Here is a 23,222-nt window from a genome sequence, read left to right as displayed (position 1 = left end):
TACAGCCCGACAGGATGCTCTCGATTGTGCATCTGTAGAAGTTTGTGAGTGCTTTTGGTGACAAGCTGAATTTCTTCAGCCTCCTGAGGTTGAAGAGGCGCTGCTGCGCCTTCTTCACAACGCTGTCTGTGTGGGTGGACCAATTCAGTTTGTCCGTGATGTGTACACCGAGGAACTTAAAACTTTCCACCTTCTCCACTACTGCCCCGTCGATGTGGATAGGGGGGTGTTCCCTCTGCTGTTTCCTGAAGTCCACAATCATCTCCTTTGTTTTGTTGACGTTGAGTGTGAGGTTATTTTCCTCATGGATGGATATAGGTCTATAACAGTTTGGGTATAGAGTGTCACCCCCTTTGAAGAGAGGGATGACCGCAGCAGCTTTCCAATCTTTAGGGATCTCGGACAATACGAAAGAGAGGTTTAACAGACTGGTAATAGGGGTTGCAAAAATGGCGGCGGATAGTTTTAGAAATAGAGGGTCCAGATTGTCTAGCCCAGCTGATTTGTACGGGTCCAGGTTTTGCAGCCCTTTCAGAACATCTGCAATCTGGATTTGGTTGAAGGAGAAGCTGGGGAGGCTCGGGCAAGTAGCTGCGGGGGGGGGGGGGGGGGGGGGGGGGGCAGAGCTGTTGGCCGGGTTGGGGTAGCCAGGAGGAAAGCATGGCCAGCCGTAGAGAAAAGCTTATGGGAATTTTCAATTATCATGGATTTATCGGTGGTGACCGTGTTACCTAGCCTCAGAGCAGTGGGCAGCTGGGAGGAGATGCTCTTGTTCTCCATGGACTTTACAGTGTCTCAAAACTTTTTGAAGTTAGAGCTACAGGATGCAAATTTCTGTTTGAAAAAGCTAGCCTTTGCTTTCCTGACTGACTGCGTGTATTGGTTCTGTCTATATAAGGTCCCACAGTTGATAGTGCATGTCAGAGCAAAAACCAAGCAATGAGGTCGAAGGAATTGTCTGTAGAGCTCTGAGACAGGGTCAGATCTGGGGAAATGTACCAAAACATTGCTGCAGCATTGAAGGTCTCCCCTCCATAATTCTTAAATGGAAGAAGTTTGGAGCCACCAAGACCGTCCTAGAGCTGGGCGCCCGGCCAAACTAAGCAATCGGAGGAGAAGGGCCTTGGTTAGGGAGCTCTGACAGTGCTCCAGAGTTGCTCTGTGGAGATGGGAGAACCTTCCAGAAGGACAACCATCTCTGCAGCACTCCACCAATCAGGCCTTGATTGTAGAGTGGCCAGACGGAAGCCACTCCTCAGTAAAAGGCACATGACAGCCCGCTTGGAGTTTGCCAAAAGGCACCTAAATGACTCTCAGACCATGAGAAAAAGATTCTCTGGTCTGATGAAACCCAGATTGAACTATTTTGCCTGAATGCCAAGCGTCACGTCTGGAAGAAACCAGGCACCTCTCATCATCTGGCCAATACCATCCCGACGGTAAAGCATGTAGGTGGCAGCATCATGCTGTGGGAATGTTTTTCAGCGGCAGAGACTGGGAGACTAGTCAGGATCGAGGGATAGATTCTTGATGAAAAACTGTTCCAGAGTGCTCAGGACCTCAGACTGGGGCAAAGGTTCACATTCCAACAGGTCAACGACGTCAAGCACATAGCCAAGACAATGCAGGAATGGTTTTGGGACAAGTCTCTGAATGTCCTTGAATGGCCCAGCCAGAGCCCGGACTTGAATCCGATCGAACATCTGGAGAGACCTGAAAATAGCTGTGTGGCGACGATCCCCAACCTGACAGAGCTTGAGAGGATATGCAGAGAAAAAGGGGAGAAACTCCTCAAATACAGGTGTGCCAAGCTTATAGCATCATATTGTAGCTTCAACAAAGTACTGAGTAAAGGGTCTGAATACTTACGTAAATGTGATTTGTTTTTTATTTTTAATAAATGTTGTAACATTCTAAAAATCAGTTTTTGCTATGTCATTATAGGATATTGTGTGTCGATTGATGAGGGTTAAACACTATTTAATCAATTTTAGATTAAGGCTGTAACGTAACAAAATGTGGAAAAAGTGAAGGGGTCTGAATACTCTCCGAATGTCTTAATCTTTCCAAAATATACTCTTAGCTTTTATTTGATCCTTTGAACTTCACATTAGTGTTCGTGGGGCTTTTCACATGGAAATGCCCTACTGTTGATATTATTCAAAAAGAAATCAACACCCTTACGAAAAAAATATATTTACAGTAACAGAGACACAAAGCTACGGTAGTCATTGTGGAACACCTGGCTATTATGAATGACACCATTGTAAGTGAATGATTGTTGCAGCCCCTCACCATCTGTGAATGTCTCACCTGAACATTATTCTGCTTAGATTAGTGTAATACAAAAGGTGAACAAACTGATACAAGATACAGGTGGCCAATACACTTTATTGGTGAATAAATAGTGGCTACAAGTCTCTCAAACAAACAGAAAAGAAAACGCACACAAAGCAATTAAGACATCATTTTAATCAATAAAATTGCAATAGGCCTAAAAAGGCCTAACATTTCTAAATCTGCAATATAAATTTAGATGATTTTCTCACATTAAGGGGCTGAGGTGGTGTGGCCACAAAAAGGACAGTCTGAATCCATGCATAAACTTGCTTGTTTGGTGTCATTCAATGGACTTAAATACGGTGAGTGTGGTTACACTTTCTGTTACTGTCGGTCAACATTGGATCTAAGTGAGTTGTTTAAGGGATTGGTTTTGTCAGGTTAACTGAGTCCATGGATTTGGACGGCAAGGTCACATGTCCAATTATTCTTATTTGGTGTTGGTCTCATGATCTCCCTGTCTTTAGCTGGAGTTGCATACAGTGCAGTCCCCTTTAAAAAACCTAACCTACAATTAAACACATACAGAAGAATTCAGTAAATTGTGCAATTCCCAAAGCCTTATTTGGAGGGCACAAGGGTGACGACCTGGATTGTTTTGTCTGGGTATACAGGACTATGATTAAACAACTGAACAGAACAAAAAAACAAGTCTAATGTCTGCAGTTTGATCTTTGGCAACTGGGGTCAGAACCTGGACCCAGGGTTAGGGGTCAAGAGGTCAGTTTGTGGAAGGGCTACTTGTGGGTTCCCTGATCCTGTCCGTCTTGTGGGGGAGGTGGTGGTGGGAGCTCAGAGATGCCCTCCTGTGTGGCAGGGGAGTCAGCCAGCAGGAAGGAGTCATTGGAATGGGTACTGAGGCGCAGCGGAGCCAGGCGGCGGAGGTTGCTCGGTGTCCAGGGCAGTCTCAGCTGAGCCCTCTGAGAAGGGACCACGGTGCTGCTGTCCACCTCGGCTTCAGCCAGCCATGAAGGAATCTGCTGCATTGGTGGCATGGGGTCCATGGTGTCCATCTCCGCCATGAAAGCTGGGTTGACGATTCCAGCTAGACCAGGAGAGAGATTTAAATTAATTGGAAATTATTTAATCGATTGAAAGGTGAGCTTATTGTTGTTTCGTGACTGAAGTGTTTTAGTGTCTGATTAAGACATGTTTAACTTGGTTGATTTAATTCATTTTGAGTTGATGTGAAGAAGACTCTCTTACCTCCTCTATAGGCTCTCATAGGGAATGAACCGCCAGCAGCCTCGCAACCAGAGGCACTGTCTCCTTCAGAAAACTCAAAATCTGTAGGCAGAGAGAAACAGTCAATCAGAAAACAATTACATGATGTTGTTTACTTATGCACAGGTATCTAAACCAAAATGGCAGAAAGCAAATGTAAGCAGCCTTGTCCTCTTCTTTTGTGTCATACATTTTTATGTCATTGGTGTTACTGGCTTGAAAATCACTCCAAAGATACTGTATACAAGGACCTTGAGCATTCCCTCCAGTGGCAAACTGTTATCAGGGGAGGGGCTATATTATAGAAAAGTATTAGCTAATCACACCCATTTAATATGTTATAAAATTGAGGATTCCATTGATACATTTAACCATTGTGAAATGTCTAGCTAGTGGCGTTTCAACTGGTGACGTGACTCGAGACAAAGTAGTTGTTTTCCTTGCTTGGCTCGAGCCCAGGTTGGGGCAATCGAGGGACGGAAGCAATCATTTTACATAAATACAAAGTGTCATTGGTGTTACTAAATTTAAAATAAGGGAAATTACATTGTTTGCAAAATGGTTATCCATTTCATTTTAGTAAATTATTACTTGAGAATATGTAGCATCCATTTATGAAAACCCTCAAATACCTAAAACATGTCATTGGTGTTACTACTCCTACTGGTGGCAGAATGTTATCATAATGGTACAAATTATTAAAAGGCGTTAAGCTGCCGTATTAGTTGATTTAAAATAGGTACCCCCCAAAAAAATCTAGAAAAACACCACCGTAGTTTAAGAACGACCCTTGACCTCAACCTTCTCATATAATGCAAAAGAGAAGTGAAAAGTAAAGAGCAAAGAAGTACCTTCATCTCCATAAGTATGGCTTTTACTGTTATCCGTGGATTTTCCATTTGGCATCTAAAAACGACAGAGTCAAATACACAACATACATATTATCACATTGCCTCCAAGAGGATGGTTATGAAGACAAGGGGGAAGGAGGAAAAAGTGCAGTCTTCCCTGACCTTTTGTGGCTGGTCTTTCTTTAAATGCTTGCTTATCTTGGGTGGAGCGACACCCATTTTGGCTGACTTGAATGACTCTAGACGGCTCCTCATGGTTCTCTGGAAGATCTCTTGCACCTCATGCTCGTCCTCGTTGACTTCGAGCTGCTTCCGACTGTACTTGTGTCTGTGCTGTTAGATGATGGAAGGAGAGCAAGAGAAGAGGGTCAATAAGAGTGTTTTTTTAGCGCCCCTGGGATTTTTGAGGATCTAATTATCTTTGATTAAGCAATACCTGTTTCCTGCCTTTGTACAAGTGCTGCTGTAGTAGATGGTGTGCGTCAAAGTCCTCTGACTCCCTCATCTTCAGGTCCTGCTCGTTCATGTCCAGGCAGACAGAGGGCACACTGTCCCGTCTGGAAGGGAAGAAAAAGCATCTTAAGTCTAAATTCATCATTTGAACCCTCGTAGGAGCATCGTTAAATCTCCAAGCTGTTTCTAAAAAGCTTTGTTTAATAAAGTTGCACTTTATTGGAGATAATATATGACAATTACTTGAAACAATTGAACATTATGAAACACCGAAGATAGCAGGCCTGGTCTTCATAGCAGATTTTGAAAAGGCGTTTGATAAAGTATGACTACAATTTACATGTAAATGCCTGGATTACTTTAATTTTGGTGAATCTTTTATACAATGGGTAAAAGGTATGTACAGCAACCCCAGATGTAAAATAGTAAATAATGGTTACTTCTCAGAAAGTATTGAGCTTTTAAGAGGAGTAAAACAAGGCTGTCTTTTGTCTCCATAATTATTTATTATGGCCATTGAAATGCTAGCTATTAAAATGAGATCCAACAAAAACATCAAGTGGTTAGAAATCCAGGGGATAAAAACAAAAGTGTCAATGTATGCCGATGACTCTAGTTTTTTTCTATATCCCTGCACAGTTTTATTGAAGATCTTGATCACTTTTCTAAGATCTCTGGATTAAAACCTAATTCCGACAAGTGTACCATATTACGTATTGGATCGTTACAAAATACAGTGTTTACACTACCTTGTAGTTTACCAATAAAATGGGCGGATGTTGAAGTAGACATACTTGGTATTCACATCTCAAAAAATATATAAAAACATTAAATGAATTTACCACAATTATAAGCAAAAATAGATACAATTCTGCAACCATGGAGAGGTAAATACTTGTCTATTTATGGAAAAAAATCACATTGATTAACTCTTTGGTCCTATCACAGTTTACTAACTTACTAATGGCACTGCCTACTCCAGATGACTCGTTTTTAAAAATCATATGAGCAAAAAATGTTTCATTTTATTTGGAATGCTGAGCCAGACCAAATTAAACATGCCTATTGATATGATGAATGTGAGTTTGGGGGGCTAAAATGATTAAACATTAAAGCTTTAAACCTCTCACTAAAAGCTTCACTCATACATAAGTTATACTAAAAACACAAAATGGTTCTCTAGTATATCATTAAAAAATGTTTTAAAAAAATGCCTTTTTTGCCTTCATACAGATTACAACTTCTCATTTCCGACTAATTGAAAATAAAATGTTGTTTAAATATCGCACTTTCTTAAACAAGCCATACAAAGCTGGTTCCAATTTCAGTTTTATCCTCCCGAAAACATAGAACAAATATTACAACAAATGTTATGGTTAAACTCAAATATACTGATTCATAAAAATAAAACATCTTTATGGAAAAAATGCTTTTTTATTTTATTTTATATTTATTAGTGATGTTATGAATAGAAACAGAAGAGTTATGTCACATATGCAGTTATCTGCTCAATCTGAATTTTCAACCAACTGATTGCATCACTACCAGACAAATGGAGGAGGAAAGTGGAAGAGGGAGAAGGTAGGGAACTTGTTTGCCTGCCATATATTAAAGATACAAATTTGCTGAAAGGAACTGGCAAAAATAGAAAAATAGACTTTCATTTGGGGACAAAAATGTTGACAGCTGCGCCATACAGGTTGCAAAATAAATGGGAAGAGATTTTCGATGTACTAATTCCATGACATTTGGTTTATGAACTGGTACAAAAAACTGCACTTGATTTAACACTTAGAGTTTTTCAATTTAATTTATGATATAAAATTCTTGCTAACAACAGAATGCTATATACAGTGGGGCAAAAAAGTATTTAGTCAGCCACCAATTGTGTCACGATCGTGTGGGGGATTGACGGACCAAAACGCAGCAGTTGGAAAATAAGCCATCTTCTTTTATTTTAAAAGATGACAAAAATAAACACGAAACACTTTAACAAAACGAACAAAACAACAAAACGACCGTGAAGCTACAAACGTTGTGCACATACAAACAGGCTACAAACGTTCTTACATAGACAATTACCCACAACCAATGAGAGCCTATGGCTACCCTAAATAAGGCTCCCAATCAGAGACAACCGAAATCAGCTGTCTCTAATTGGGAACTCATTCAGGTAACCATAGACTCTCCTAGACCACTAAACATACATAGACAACACTAGACACATGTACTCCACACAAACCCATATACTACACAACAACCCCTTTACCATAAAAAACACCCAAAACCAACAAAACACAAACATTCCCCATGTCACACCCTGACCTAACTAAAATAATAAAGAAAACAAAGAATACTAAGGCCAGGGCGTGACAAATTGTGCAACTTCTCCCACTTAAAAAGATGAGAGGCCTGTAATTTTCATCATAGGCACACTTCAACTATGACAGACAAAATGAGAAAAAAAAATTACAGAAAATCACATTGTAGGATTTTTAATGAATTTATTTGCAAATTATGGTGGAAAATAAACTTTTGTTATTGACCAAATACTTATCTCAATGCTTTGTTATATACCCTTTGTTGGCAATGACAGAGGTCAAACGTTTTCTGTAAGTCTTCACAAGGTTTTCACACACTGTTGCTGGTATTTTGGCCCATTCCTCCATGCAGATCTCCTCTAGAGCAGTGACGTTTTGGGGCTGTTGCTGGGCAACACGGACTTTCAACTCCCTCCAAAGATTTTCTAATGGGGTTGAGATCTGGAGACTGGCTAGGCCACTCCAGGACCTTGAAATGCTTCTTACGAAGCCACTCCTTCGTTGCCCGGGCGGTGTGTTTGGGATCATTGTCATGCTGAAAGACCCAGCCACATTTCATCTTCAATGCCCTTGCTGATGGAAGGAGGTTTTCACTCAAAATCTCACGATACATGGCCCCATTCATTCTTTCCTTTACACGGATCAGTCGTCCTGGTCCCTTTGCAGAAAAACAGCCCCAAAGCATGATGTTTCCACCCCCATGCTTCACAGTAGCTATGGTGTTCTTTGGATGCAACTCAGCATTCTTTGTCCTCCAAACACGACGAGTTGAGTTTTTACCAAAAAGTTCTATTTTGGTTTCATCTGACATTCTCCCAATCTTCTTCTGGATCATCCAAATGCTCTCTAGCAAACTTCAGACGGGCCTGGACATGTACTGGCTTAAGCAGGGGGACACGTCTGGCACTGCAGCATTTGTTACTGATGGTAGGCTTTGTTACTTTGGTCCCAGCTCTCTGCAGGTCATTCACTAGGTCCCCCCGTGTGGTTCTGGGATTTTTGCTCACCGTTCTTGTGATCATTTTGACCCCACGGGGTGAGATCTTGCGTGGAGCCCCAGATCGAGGGTGATTATCAGTGGTCTTGTATGTCTTCCATTTCCTAATAATTACTCCCACAGTTGATTTCTTCAAACCAAGCTGCTTACCTATTGCAGATTCAGTCTTCCCAGCCTGGTGCAGGTCTACAATTTTGTTTCTGGTGTCCTTTGACAGCTCTTTGGTCTTGGCCATAGTGGAGTTTGGAGTGTGACTGTTTGAGGTTGTGGACAGGTGTCTTTTATACTGGTAACAAGTTCAAACAGGTGCCATTAATACAGGTAATGAGTGGAGGACAGAGGAGCCTCTTAAAGAAGAAGTTACAGGTCTGTGAGAGCCAGAAATCTTGCTTGTTTGTAGGTGACCAAATACTTATTTTCCACCATAATATGCAAATAAATTCATTATAAATCCTACAATGTGATTTTCTGGATTTTTTTTTCTCATTTTGTCTGTCATAGTTGAAGTGTACCTATGATGAACATTACAGGCCTCTCATCTTTTTAAGTGGGAGAACTTGCACAATTGGTGGCTGACTAAATACTTTTTTGCCCGACTGTATATGGGGCATACAACAATCTCAGCTCTGTAGATTTTGCTGCGAAGAGACAGAATCAATAGATCATTTATTTTGGCATTGCGCCCTATTGTCCCTTCATCTCGGTTTTCATCGGTTTTCATCAGTACCAAACTATAATTTTGGTAAGTCACTTAGGACTTACTTTATCCATGCAACAATTGTTTACAGACAGATTATTTCACTTATAATTCACTGTATCACAATTCCAGTGGGTCAGAAGTTGACATACTTGACTGTGCCTTTAAACAGCTTGGAAAATTCCAGAAAATTATGTCAAGGCTTTAGAAGCTTCTGATAGGCTAATTGACATAATTTGAGTCAACTGGAGGTGTACCTGTGGATGTATTTCAAGGCCTACATTCAAACTCAGTGCCTCTTTGCTTGACATCATGGGAAAATCCAAAGAATTTGTCGACCTCCACAAGTCGGGTTTATCTTTGGGAGCAATTTCCAAACTCCTGAAGGTACCACGTTCATCTGTACAAACAATAATACGCAAGTATAAACACCATGGGACCACGCAGCCGTCATACCGCTCAGGAAGGTGATGCGTTCTGTCTCCTAGAGATGAACGTACTTTGGTGCGAAAAGTGCAAATTAATCCCAGAACAACAGCAAAGGACCTTGTGAAGATGCTAGAAGAAATAGGTACAAAAGTGTCTATATCCACAGTAAAACGAGTCCTATACCGACATAACCTGAAAGGCCGCTCAGCAAGGAAGAAGACACTGCTCCAAAACCGCCATATAAAAGCCAGACTACGGTTTGCAACTGCACATGGGGACAAAGATTGTACTTTTTGGAGAAATGTTCTCTGGTCTGATGAAACAAAAATAGAACTGTTTGACCATAATGATCATTGTTATGTTTGGAGGAAAAAGGGGGAGGCTTGCGCACGGGGGTGGCAGCATCATGTTGTGGGGGTGCTTTGCAGCAGGAGGGACTGGTGCACTTCAAAAAATAGATGGCATCATGGGGCAGGAAAATGATGTGGATACATTGAAGCAACATCTCAAGTCATCAGTCAGGAAGTTAAACCTTGGTCGCAAATGGGTCTTCCGAATGGACAATGACACCAAGCACCCCCCCCCCCCCCCCCCCCCCCACCCCACCCCGCTATGAAAGGTTGTTCTAAGGAGGGATTGTGTTATACACGCTTAAATCTCCATTCCTATGGTCCCGTTCCCAGCCCTGCCAGTTTTTCTGTCATCACGTATAGCAGCAATTTAGCAGCAGGTGGTCGTACATCACCTACAACCAGTGACCAAGCAGATAGTTTGCGCCATTGGAAAGCATGGAAATTAGTTCTCTATTTAATATTGCTTCACTTAGCCATTACATCTGCAAAACGGGTGAGTAAGCTGCACACACTATCAGTTTCAGTGCCTGTACTTTGCCCCAGGGTTGTCCAAGGTTGCTTTAAACTAAACGTCCTTCCATCCAATATACTTTCTACGCTAAAATTGCCAGAACACTCTGAGATAACAAAAATATTTTTTGCTGGAGTGGAGACCCCCAACAGGGTTTAAGTTTACATTTCCGCCATCCCAAGTTAATGATGCATGTGTTTTAGACATGCATAAGGATGCATCCCAAATGGCCCCCTATTCCCTATAGTGCATTACTTTTCACCTCGCACTATGGAATATGGTGCTATTGGGATGCAAACTATGTCAGGAAATGTTGCTTACAAAATGGAGGAGACTGGAACATGATCTGGTCCCATATTTTCTGTCATGATGTAAGGCCTCATCTCTGACAAATCGTCACCAAACTTCTTATTGAAATCGACATCGGCCTTGCTTTCATTACGTATGAACGCCAATGAGCCTCTGCGTTCTCCCTATGATAATGGGATACAAAATCTTCGTCAAATCAAAGTTTATTGGTCACGTACACAGTATAGCAGATGTACATTTACATTTACATTTAAGTCATTTAGCAGACGCTCTTATCCAGAGCGACTTACAAATTGTAGCAGCGCATGCAGTGAAATGCTTGTGTTATTAGCTCCTGACAGTTCTAATAACACAACCATTTCACTGCACCCGCTGCAACATCTGCTGTACACATCTTTCATGGTCTGCCATCCAATTTTTCTATTTGTTGTAATGTTACAGTAAATCAGTGATCCTGGAGGTTAATCTATTGTGTAGCATTGTAACTACAGTATTAAGTTGTCATGGCTTTCCCTGACCTTGTGAGTCGTTCTTACCTCGTTCACATAGCTTGTGGCATCCTTGATGTTGAGGTTGTGGAAAATGTTGAATATGGGGTCACAAGACTTCCTGGCAATGGGTGTCATCAAGAGCCAGTACAACCACCTCTCCTCAAAGTTATTCCACCTTAGAAGGATACGAGAAGAGAGTAAAAAAACTATTTCGTGCTAACTTTAGTCTTTGAAGGTATGGTATGTAATACATTTATTTAAATAATACTTATATGATAATAATAATAACTTATTGAAGTTGATAATATGATGTTAGTGTCCACATACTTGTCTCTCATGTAGTTATCTCCTATTTGTCCAGAAATGTCCTCTATGGCGACAAGCATGTGGTCAAAGGTCTGAAAAAATATTTATTTTGTAAAGATTATATTTCAATTGACCAATTTCAACACTTTTAGATGAACTGGTTGATGCTTTATAAAAGAAGGGTTTAGCTACTGACACTCAGCCGTTGATGAACACCCTTCATCTTCCAGAACCTTCCGCCTCTGTACATCTATCCCCCTTGCCACTAACTGCTGTCAAGTTATTTTTTACATGTGCATTACTGGACACGGGTTCCACAGTGACCCTTAACCAACTGGGGCTTAACCTTGATCACGGTAACTGGAGAAAGAGCTCCTATACTGGGACGCTGTGAAGTCTTGATACAGGTGGGTGACTGAGGCTGAGGCAAAGCTTGACTTCCAGACAAATATCATTATGTTCCAACATGATAAACCCATCCCCCTTTTCAGTGAGTCTGCCTTCCCCAGTACGAGCAAACCAACCGTGCCAACCGACAAGCCCTAGCCTTCAGTGGGAAGCCCCCTTTGCAGAGTGCATGTTTCCCCTATCCAATGATATTCACCACCATGGAGCCCCATGAGGAACTACAGTCCCCGCCTACACCAGTTCTACAGACGGCAAGTGTCACCACAGACGCAGAATCAGCGGCAGTCGCCACTGTCAAAGCCATGTGGGAGCGACAACAAGTCTGGGACCTACTTTACACATTCCGGCACAGCTTTCCTGTCACCCTTAATGATGTAGATCGAACCCACTTGGTTCAGCACACCATTGACGCAGGCAACACACCCCCCATCTGCCAATGTGCCAGATGGATGCCATATGCCTGTGAAGCCACAGCGGATGAGCTCATAGAACAGATAGCATCTACTGACACCAACGAACCTTGATAAGCCTCCTCGTAGTCATGGTCGCCAAAAAGGATGGAACCTATAGGTTCTCTGCTGACTATCGGCACCTTAGCGACAAGATGGTGAAAGACACCGATCCACTACCTCGGAGAGACAGATGCCTTGATTATGTCGATGGCTCAGCTTGGTTCTCCTCCCTGGATTTACGGAGCGGATACTGGCAGGTACCTCTGGCACCCGAAGACAAACCAAAGACATTGTTAATGGAGTAGGTTGTCAAAGGTGTGCTCGGAACAATATTTGGTGTATTTCAATGACCTACTGGTGCGTGGGACAAGGTTTGAGACCGTGTTGGAAAACGTTAAGGAAGTTCTGGGCTGAATCCAAAGAGCTGGGCTGAGTGCATTTTCATGCAGAAAGAAGTTACCTTCCTCGGACGCAGAGTCAGCCAGGCAGGCGTCATGACAAAGCCAGACAAAGTAGTTTTTTCTGATATCCAAATGGCAGTCAATACTCTCTTTGAGTGGGGGATGGACCAACAGACAGCCTGAAGCAGGCTTTGTGTCAGGACCCTGACGCAAATGAGCTGGTATCCAGGTAAAATACTTGGGGCTGCATTAGAAGGTTGGACTAATTACATTTTCTTTGTTTATATATATATTTGTTGTATGATGTGTCACCACTCTTTCCTAGAGACCTCTTGGGCTAGCTGTTCTAAGGAGGGAGCTATTTGATTCGAAAGCAGAGTATGCATTCTCATGCCAATTACCACCAGCTTGTTATCCTATAACAGCGCACTCATGGTATAATACTATCTCACACTGTTTCATCACGAGGGTACTAGCTTACAAGGATATATCATCACGAGTGTGCTTTATTTAAAGTCCACATTAATCTTGCCCTGCTACTAATTTATTTGTGTTCTCCTCTTAATAAACCTTGGAACTTCGGAACTCTGTTTATGTCATTCATTTGACAGACCTGTGATTGAAAAAGTTTGTAGTACAGTTTACAAAAAGTAGAAACATTACTTTGGGGATTTATTAGAGAGATATAAGGTTTGTTGTCTGATTCTTTGGGGTTGATGAACAACAAAGACTTCTGATCAGATAGTTACCCTATTCTGTATTTTTTCAGCTAGTGTGCGTTCTGTCACTGCTGCCCTCTTCACTTTCAGCCAGGTGACCAGTGGTTTCATGGTTATTCCCTGCAACAAATAAGGAGAAAATATAGTAAAGAGGTAGCAAATGAACACATACCAGTCTGTTCACGTCAAGACATATAGTGTATGAAAGAAAACTACAAATGGTAAAATATGTATGGACTGAAGTTTGGCATTTAAATGAGCTATTTTACCTGCAACATGACAGTGAAGTACACCACTATGAGGGTGGTGCTGACCATCAGTGTCTTCTCCTTGAACTTATTCTCGTCCAGCAGGAGCACAAGGCCATAGGCTACGGCCCCTCGCAGGCCACCGTAGCCCATCACTAGTTGATCAATAAAGTCCAAGGGAACCAGTCGGTACTGGTTCAGAATCCAGGTCAGTAAAAAGACCCCTGTGATATAAATACACACAGAGATAGTCAGTATTTCTGTTACATGTACAGTGCCTAGTGAACGTCTACACCCCCCCCCCTTGCAGAGTCTTAACATTTTGCTGCCATAAAATTACATCTAAAAAGGGATTAAATTATAGTTTTTTCATACAGATCTATACAACCTACTTCACATTTTCAAAGTTAAATAAAATGATACGTATTTTTTCTAAATAATTCAATTTAAAAAATGAAGACGTCTTGATTGCGTATGTCTTCACACCTCAGAGTTATGCCACGTTCACATGCTATCGGAGTTATCGGAAGCTCCTAGTTCCCAGTGGGAAATGAAGGACCCTCCCAATTGGAATTACAAGTGGTAAACTCACGAGAAAATGTTGTTACCAGGTTTGCCGAGTTGTGATGTTTGACCTTTTCAACCAAATACATTTTTTGACAATGACAACCTTATCAATAGGGATAATGTAGCTACTCTGACCATATTGTCAATGTTAAAGAGATTCTCTGGTACTTTTGCTTACTTTTCAGCCAGTAGTTCTGAAAGTAGCTCTCACAAGCCAAAAGTTATCCCCAAAAAGTGCGGACTGCGCCACATATGTCCAGATATGTGCACCACATAATTTCTCTTTCACTCACTCTGCTGTGATGTGACTATTGCTAGCTGTCACTCACTGGCGAAGGGCTAAAGCTCATTCGTTGAACTTGAACTCCCCCCCACGTGGGGGAAAATCTAAGGAAAATGGCACAGCAAAGCTTCCAGAAAAACTGAAGCTTTCAAACTAGGGATTTCAAGGCTAATTGAGGTCCAAACAACATTTATGTTCTGGAGAAGGTATAAAAGATCGTTGAAGAATCCAGCTACGAACTGGTCCGTTGGTTCAATTTTGTGAAACTCATGGGAGACAATACGGCCACATTTCCTTAAAGCTGTTTATATAATATATTACATCTAATTGTAATATATTACATCCAATTGTTGTATAAGATGAATGAGTGAGGATGATACTGTTTGTGAAATTGTGTAATGTGATTTTGGACTCTCCAATTCCCTTTGGAGTTTAACTAAATCAGAGGACCGTCCATGAGCACAGTTATGGTCTTGTGTCCTGGGACAGGCCCTTTTCTGCTCTTCCAAATAAAAACCCCACCTGGGCTTTCTATCACCAGACCAGCTTACCTCGATAACGAGAGGGCCAAGGTTTGAGAGGAGACCATAAACCTGAGTATAAGCTAAGGTTTGAGTAGATGGCTGAATCTTTTAACCATACCACGTGGTTGAACTCAGACTATTGATACCGACAGAATAAGAACAAGTCTTTGATATTAATTACTAGTCTGCAGCTAGGAATTTGGTATCATTGAACGCGAAGACCGACAACCGGCGAAACATCTATTCTATAACGACATGAATGAATGTCACTCTGAACTATCCATTCTAACCACGACAGAGAGAGGGCGGCCAAACTCTCCAACAGAGACAAAATTTTCAACAGAGATCCCGACGACACACTGAGTGTAAATATATATATATATTGATTGCAATTATTCCCGAATGAGTGAGTGTCCATGTGCAAAGGATTAGCATTTCAATTGTTATAATTATCAACTTTGTAGTGTCTCATCTCAGTTGACCCCCCTTCCCTTTGTGTCCACCAAGTAGCAATACCGGTTCATCCCACTAGGGAAACTCCGTTATCATTTCCTTGTAACTATCTACTGTTTGTTCATGCATTTCTGTGAATGACTTAGTTAGTAAATAAATGATTTAAGACAATTGATGTATGGATGACTCATAGTGAAGACTGGGTTTGTGCAGATAATCAACAATTGACGATGTTTGGAATGAGACTAACATGAGGTAAATAATAATTCATTAATTCGAAGACTAAGTGATCAGATATTCAAATATCTGAAAGTTATATTTGGAAAATTATAACTTTATAATCTGAATATTTTCCTTGGTGCCCAGACTTCCTAGTTAATTACAGTTACATGATTAATCAGTTGGGTCATGTTTCGGAAAATATATGACTTCGCCTCTCCCGAGCCAGTTGGGGAGAATATATATATATATTAAAATGCCTGTAATGCCTTAATCTAGATACAATACTATACAAAACTATTATTTTATTTTATTCTGATGCTATTTCGTATTTGAAACAAGCTATTTTTAGATACATCTTTTTCCAATCTCTGCATACACACACATCGTGTCAGTGCTGGTAATGTGAAGCCTTCAATGACAATGCTTGTGTATAATATTGAACTACACACAGGGATTGCAAGTTGGCAATTGCCTAAACTTCCAAACTACAACATTGTTCATCCTTTAGAGATTGAGCGAAATAGAATCTCCATTGATTCCCCCTCTCACAAAATCATACTAAAGATTATGACCCAAACTCACCTATGAACCTGAACACAAAGATGAAGAGGAGTGTGAGGAGGATAAAGCCTGTGTTCCACACCCATAAAGACGGATCTATGGCCGAGATGCCGAGGAAGACAAAGATGATGGTCTCTGAGCCATTTGCGAACACCTTCATTGTGTATCGTACCGTGCTGACCGACCTCTCGTCCATGTTGGCATTGATATACTTCTGACAGCAGACCCCACAGAATGTACACCTATGGAACAGCAAGAAAAGGGTCATGTCACTTAGAACATATACTAAAATGCAGTAGGTACTGTATATGATGGTAAATAGAGAGCTCTGACATAGTTGACCTCAAGGGTCATAAATGGCTCATACATACACTCTCAGAAAAAAGGGTTCCAAAAGGGTTCTTCGGCTGTCCCCATAGGAGAACCATTTTTGGTTTCAGGGAGAACCCTTTTGGGTTCCATGTAGAACCCTCTGTGGAAAGGGTCCTACATGGAACCCAAAATGGTTCTACCTGGAACAAAAAGGGTTCTACCTGGTGTCGTGGAAAATTGTAAGATTATGTTATAATGTTTGTATTACGTTATAATAGTTGTTACATTCGACAGAATAGAGTATTGTGTGTGTGTTCCACTGAGGATGGACCTCTATGAGATAGCACTGACAGGAGATTTACGATGTCTTTGGGTAATAAAGCCTAAAGAGCATTCCAGATAACATGAGCTAATGGTTCTGTTCTATGCCGTATCAGGGAGAGACGGTTCCCTTTTGGAGTGAGGGGGCCAGACACTGGTCTTTACAATGAGAACTGTTGACACAGCAGTAACTGTCTGCTATGTTTTATAGATATCTTTCATACAAATCGTAACCTTTGTGAACTGTTCCTAAGATCTGTGATTCGTCATGTAAGTTGAGAGGGGTGTATCTTGGCTATAAAAGATCTTTGTACTTTTCTGTTGATACTTTTCAATGGTTCATTAGAGATAGTGCATCATTGAAAGTCAAGGCTATTGCAAAGCTCTTGTTATTATTAAAGATGTAATTTAAGTATAACTCTGACTGGTGTGTAGTTTGTAACTCTCCTCATTTGGTAAAGCAGAAAAATGCCACCACACTGGGACCAAAAAGTGTTCATCAAAGGGTTATCCTATAGGGACAATCGAATAACCTTTTTAGGTTCTTATGATAATGTCTAATTAATTTGGTAATTAATTATGGAATATAAAATATGAATGTATCCATATTCTACAGTAAATGGGGCAACACTTATCATTTAAGTCCTGAGGAAACTTTCTTGGCAAGTAGGGATACGAGGATGGTTTCTTTTAACTCACAAGGATAGAAAAACTAAAGTCACGATGATTCTAAACGACACAAAGCAGGGAATTTAAGTGAAAGAAAGTTACACGCTCATACCAATAGGGATTAAAGGAGTGGGAAAAGGCTGCATTGAATGTGCGAACGTGCAATTCCGTAATAGCTCAATCTCTCGGTTTCACAAACATCCTTTCAGTGCGAAAGGTTCCTGTTCAAACAGTTCCAGGTTGGTGTCTTCGTCCAACTGAGATCGTAGCGGGAGCAGAGGACAATCGTTAAAATTCCAATATTAGTGTTTGGCCCCCACTCATTGAGATCAGGGGGGATCAATAAGCAAGGGCCACTTTCCAGTTACCAACTACGCTGACGTCTGAGCAGTAGAAGGATTTCAGTCGGCCATGGCTATTATTCGCACCTCGCTTTGATAGTTCAGTTCGAATGGGCAGTGAGGTAAGTGAGGTCGGGGCTAAGTGCTGAGGCTCCTTGCTTGATTGGCTGAAATGTTCTGTGGTAGCATGTTACGTGGTAGCAGGAGGTGCACCCAGCCCCAGGGAGAAGAATCCCTTAGGGAATTCCTTAGGGAATTTAATATTGTTCCATTATTGATGGATACATCCTTTGCCCACCAGGAAAGGTGAGTCATTGTTCAGAGTATCAGTTTCCTTCTTGCCTCCCAGCCTAGATCCTTATGTAAAAAAACAAGGATGTTCTCCTGATTCCATATGAGCGGTCTGGATTCTGTCCATTAAAAGCAGGGCAAACCATTTGGCGTGCCCCTGCTGTGACGGTGCTGTTACTGGTGGAGTTATAATTGCCTCAGGCCTCACGTCATCAAGGAGCTGGGAATAATAATAAAAAATAATAATAATAGTAATATTTTTTATTATCCTCTTGAGGACCCTCGAGGTCCCCCCCTAACGACCCGCTGTCGTGGGCTGCTCAGCTTCTCATTCTGTCTTGCTTCAGCAGGTTGGTTCAGCATAGGTACAATCTGCTGGAAGCTTCAAAGTTGCAAGGGAAATGGGGAGGGAGGGGTTTATGCCTGGCCTCTGTACCCAGGTAAATGAGGCCAAATTGTTGACAAAAATCATACTAAAGTTAATGAATCCATGTATAATAGATCAATAACTAATTTCCATACATACACATATATTTCATATCAATATTAATATAATCCAACTCATATTAGTAACAAGTGGACTGGTTCATAATAATTTACTATTCCAGCCCGAGACAGAGTTCCCTTTGTCTTTTCACGAGAGTGGCGCGTGTAGCTTCTTGTTGGCCAATCACAAGTCATCAAAGTGGCAATAGGCTACAGTCATTGAGCCTCAGCGTGTGGCAAAAGTTAGGAGATATCTAATCAATAGAAGATTTAATTAAATGACGGAATTAAAAGTTAAAGGAGAAGGATAGGCTACAACGACCAAGAGCCAACAGGTAGGCTGCTATCTAATATTCTGAATGGAGTTGTTATTTGTAACTGTAGGACAAGAAAGCGCATGCAGTTTCAATTAGCCTTCCTATCTAGCTAGCTTAACTAGCATCTCCCAATTTGATGCAGTCAAGACAGGTACTACATACTCCTATTGGATGATAAATAACCTACCTATGGCAGCTATTATTCAACTATAGCGCGAGTCGGCTTGGTTGGTAGCTGTTTATCATCTCTCCCTCCCTCCTCCCTCCCTGCTCCCTGTGTTACTGTTCACAGCAGTAGCACAGCCCCTCCCCCGCCTGCTGAGTGGTCGGCTGGACACATTACATTTTTAACAATGCTTTTTTCTAATAAAAACTAGTTCATTGCATCTGCGGTGGAGTTTAATTTCATAATATTACCATATATCCCAGCTGCCTGATGTAGTTTTGAAGTAATCACGTAAAAACAGGCCTTATTTTAGGGCATTTTTCACCCTGCCAGCTCCTATTACTTCTATTGAACACTGTGGCACCAACTCGCCTTCCGAACGTTCTAATCCAAGTTTATTGTACTATGTCACAATTCCTGCTTTGCTATTGTTGGCAATGGAGACCTGCTCACATTGTTTATAGTTCAAATGTAAACAACAGAAAATGACTCATGGAACTCTGAGGTCGTCCCATTGTTTACTATTGGGAAATATAGGTATGTCTGTCTATTTCAGCAAATATCTCGCAATGTGTATATTTAGATATTTTAAAATTGGACACCATTTTAATAATGAGAATCTCCTCTCTTGAATTATGTAAGGCTGGGCAGTGTATCTCGTTGTCATCAAACGCTAGACCAGAAACAGTCAGAAGTTGCCATTTTTTCCCTACTTCCTCGTTATGCAGACATAAGCACACTTGGCACCATCGAGGTGCGGATGTTAACTCTCTACACAAGTTGTTCATTTTCAGTTTCGTCCTAAGAACAGATTGTAGTGGTAAAATAAAAAGGGATACATTTTTGATGCCATTTAAGCTAAATGGAATTCTAAGCATCACTCCAGTCAAAACAGCCTCTGCGAACGTTCTATTCCATTCATTTGCTATGGGCTCGCGCAAGTGTTCCAGCTTAGCCAACATTCTTTTGCCATTTTCAGCCTTGGGTGAATTTTGACTCATTCTATTGTCCAGCCTATGAGGGGCAACTCACTCTCCTTTTTTTTCTTCTTTGTGTGGTTTTCCAGTAGACTAAACATTTGGTTGCGTATTGCTGCCTTTAACGGTTCAAAAAGTGCATTGCAAAGGTAAAAGGTAAACACCTCTCTCCCTCCTCTCCCTCACATGTTATCACTTCCGGTTAATAAAGTTAAAGCTTAAAAATATACTTTTCTGCTGCTTCCCTCACTCGAATCGGACTGGGTCTGAAACCGATCAGGTCTATTTGGAACGGGTGTAGTTGTCCTCGGGTCCGTTCGGAACCGGTCTCTATATTATTATTTTTTATCAATGCATATTGGGTCTGGGTAGGAAAGCACCAGGTCCATTTTGGAACAGGTCCAACTTTTTAGACCCATGAAGACCTCTAATGTGTAGTCCATGTATCTGATGCTGTCTGGCCAAAAATAATATGGCATGTCATACTCTTGTTGGCCAGACAGCATCAGATACATGGGCTACATATAGTAAGACAGAAGGGGTGTTTAGCTCGCTCTGATGCTTTCTCCAGTGAGATTGTTTTAGCCACTTGTGAATTGAAGGAAAGTTGGCTGGTGCACAGTGCATTGTTGAGATGCTGGAATTATTTTGGATGAACGTGTGAAGGTAACCAACTTTTTGAAGTGAATTGTTTGACAATCAGATGGAAACATCAAGACTCCTTGTGTTCATGGCACATTAAAAAATAAAAACGTTTATAGTTAAATTGCATGTCTTTACTATAAAACTGATTTAAATCAGGGTTAGGGTTAGGGTCACTAAGTCTGGGTGCAGTCCAGCCCTGGATAGAACGTTTGAAGTGGATATTCTGCTATTTAATGATCCTCTGGAGTGTTCTGGGTCATCCTTCTCTCCTTGGCCTGTCGGGATCCCGGTAAGCGTTGAGGGGAGCAAGGCTTCAGTTGGAAGGTTTCTCGGTTCATGAGACTATGGTTGGCAGTCAAATTACTCCTAAGCGCAGGTAGAGTACACAGGTCAGACATCCTGTGATGATCCTGCCTATCAAGATGGAAACACATAGGATGGTGTCTGATGGACTCTACGAATGGGTGAGGGATGTCCTAGGGGATTTAGGTTTAACTGGGGCGATGTGCAGTCCCTGGGTAGTCAGCTTAAAGTCAAGGAGTTTAGTACCTTCATAGAGAATTTCATTTTGAATGGGTATACCTAGGTCAAGAGGGTGTCCCGCAAAAGCATCAGGAATTTCAATGGCGGTATCATGTCTATCTGAGTCTAAGTAGTACAATGCGACATCACCTAGGTGTACTATATCTCCTTCTAGTTTGATTTGGGAGGGGCAGCTTAGGGACAGTGTCATGACGATCATATGTGACTATGACGTGGCTGGCCGGGGTACTGGCGAACCACGAATTGCCAGCTACCTCAACCTGCGTGGCTGTTACGTCATCCTTGGCGGACACCGCAGCTTGACATCGTTCATCCTCAGAAAACGGCTTAAGGCCGCACAGACAATCTGCATTATCTCGGATGAAGGGTTTTCCGAGACATGATTAGATTTGGGGTCAGATACAGGTCAGGATTACTCTCTAGGTAATCAACCATAGGATGGGTGTGGAACTTAACTTAATATACGTATATATATATATATATATATATATATATATGTATATGTATACCGTATGGTATACGGTTAAGGATCGGCCCCCTTTTTTCAATTTTCGCCTAAAATGACATACCCAAATCTAACTGCCTGTAGCTCAGGCTCTGAAGCAAGAATATGCATTTTCTTGGTACCATTTGAAAGGAAACACTTTGAAGTTTGTGGAAATGTGAAAGGAATGTAGGATAATATAACACATTAGATCTGGTAAAAGATAATACAAAGAAAAAAACAACTATTTATTTTGTATTTTTTTGTACCATCATATTTGAAATGCAAGAGAAAGGCCATAATGTATTATTCCAGCCCAGGTGCAATTTAGATACTGGCCTCTAGATGGCAGCAGTGTATGTGCAAAGTTTTAGTCTGATCCAATGAATCATTGCATTTCTGTTCAAAATGTTGTATCGAGACTGCCCAAATGAGCCTAATTTGTTTATTAATAACTTTTCATGTTCAAAACTGTGCACTCTCCTCAAACAATAGCATGGTATTATTTCACTGTAATAGCTACTGTAAATTGGACAGTGCAGTTAGATTAACAAGAATTTAAGCTTTTTGCCAATATGAGATATGTCTATGTCCTGGGAAATGTTCTTGTTACTTACAACCTCATGCTAATTGCATTAGCCTACGTTAGCTCAACCGTCCCGCAAGGGACCCACCAATCCTGAAGAATCTTTCTTGAAAGCCATTCAGGTAAAACCAGGATACCACGAGGACCATAGAACTATCTATGATAGGATTAAATGGGCCCTCTTTCCAAGGGTGTATACACCCAGTGCATAGAAAGAGGATAATTTAAAAACCTTATTCCTAGATAACATGCAGAGATCCCTACGCAAAGAGTATGACGATACGATGTCACCCCATGAGCTAAGAGACCTCACCAATGAGGTGTTGCATGATGGATTTATCTCTGTTAAGAAACATCACAGTGCTGGACAGTCGGACAACCCACATCGGCATAGGAAAAGACAGAAATCTCCTAACCAAAAGTCAGGACACTGGTCCTCATCAGATGCCAGGCATACAGGACCACGCCAGTACCTAGGTGAGCAGCTGCTTACAACTCACATGAATATATTTCTTAAATCAATAACACTTAGTGTTAGTCTAGAATCCTTAAGCACGGCCGCCTTTTTCACCAGCTGGAAAGATGCATTATGTGTATCAGACTGTACAGTAAGTGATAAAATCTTCCCATTGAAGTTTCCATCCTTGTCTGTTTGGGCACTTGGCTTGGAAAATGAACTGCCAATTTAAGCAGTCTGTGTGTCTAGGTACCACCGCAATGTTTTTGTTTGAACCATGAAATAGGGCATTATATTGTTCCTGATTGTCTCTGTCATGACTGTCCTGTGAGGATCCAAATAGGTCAGATCAGGTTTGCAATGAATGACTTCAACCAGACCCTCTCTCACCCGCAGGGGGTGGGGGGCTGGTGGAGGTTAACAACTCACGTCCTGTTGTAAATCAAACCGAGAAGATTAAATACTCCCTCTGCAAATTCACCCAAGGAATGTGCCTTTGTTTCAAGA

General features: G+C 41.3%; 1 protein-coding gene across 1 annotated transcript in view; it reads right to left on the bottom strand.

Moving 5' to 3' along the window:
* Positions 1-2,373: 2,373 nt before the first annotated feature.
* LOC129831452 (sodium/hydrogen exchanger 3-like) overlaps positions 2,374-23,222 on the bottom strand; it is a 68,291-nt gene continuing 47,442 nt past the window's right edge. Inside the window, exons 6-16 of the mRNA XM_055894850.1 lie at positions 16,142-16,362; positions 13,532-13,734; positions 13,293-13,382; positions 11,304-11,374; positions 11,022-11,151; positions 10,498-10,649; positions 4,852-4,972; positions 4,578-4,748; positions 4,416-4,470; positions 3,547-3,627; positions 2,374-3,385 (exon numbers count right to left, since the gene is read on the bottom strand). Coding sequence (XP_055750825.1) covers positions 3,078-3,385; positions 3,547-3,627; positions 4,416-4,470; positions 4,578-4,748; positions 4,852-4,972; positions 10,498-10,649; positions 11,022-11,151; positions 11,304-11,374; positions 13,293-13,382; positions 13,532-13,734; positions 16,142-16,362 — 1,603 coding nt within the window. The 3' untranslated portion in view covers positions 2,374-3,077. The remainder of the gene's footprint in view (positions 3,386-3,546; positions 3,628-4,415; positions 4,471-4,577; positions 4,749-4,851; positions 4,973-10,497; positions 10,650-11,021; positions 11,152-11,303; positions 11,375-13,292; positions 13,383-13,531; positions 13,735-16,141; positions 16,363-23,222) is intronic.

The sequence above is a fragment of the Salvelinus fontinalis genome, chromosome 32 (genome assembly GCF_029448725.1).
Source record: "Salvelinus fontinalis isolate EN_2023a chromosome 32, ASM2944872v1, whole genome shotgun sequence".
Lineage (NCBI taxonomy): Eukaryota > Metazoa > Chordata > Actinopteri > Salmoniformes > Salmonidae > Salvelinus > Salvelinus fontinalis.
Note: the sequence above shows the minus strand (reverse complement) of the source record. Positions and strands in the feature narration are given on the sequence as shown.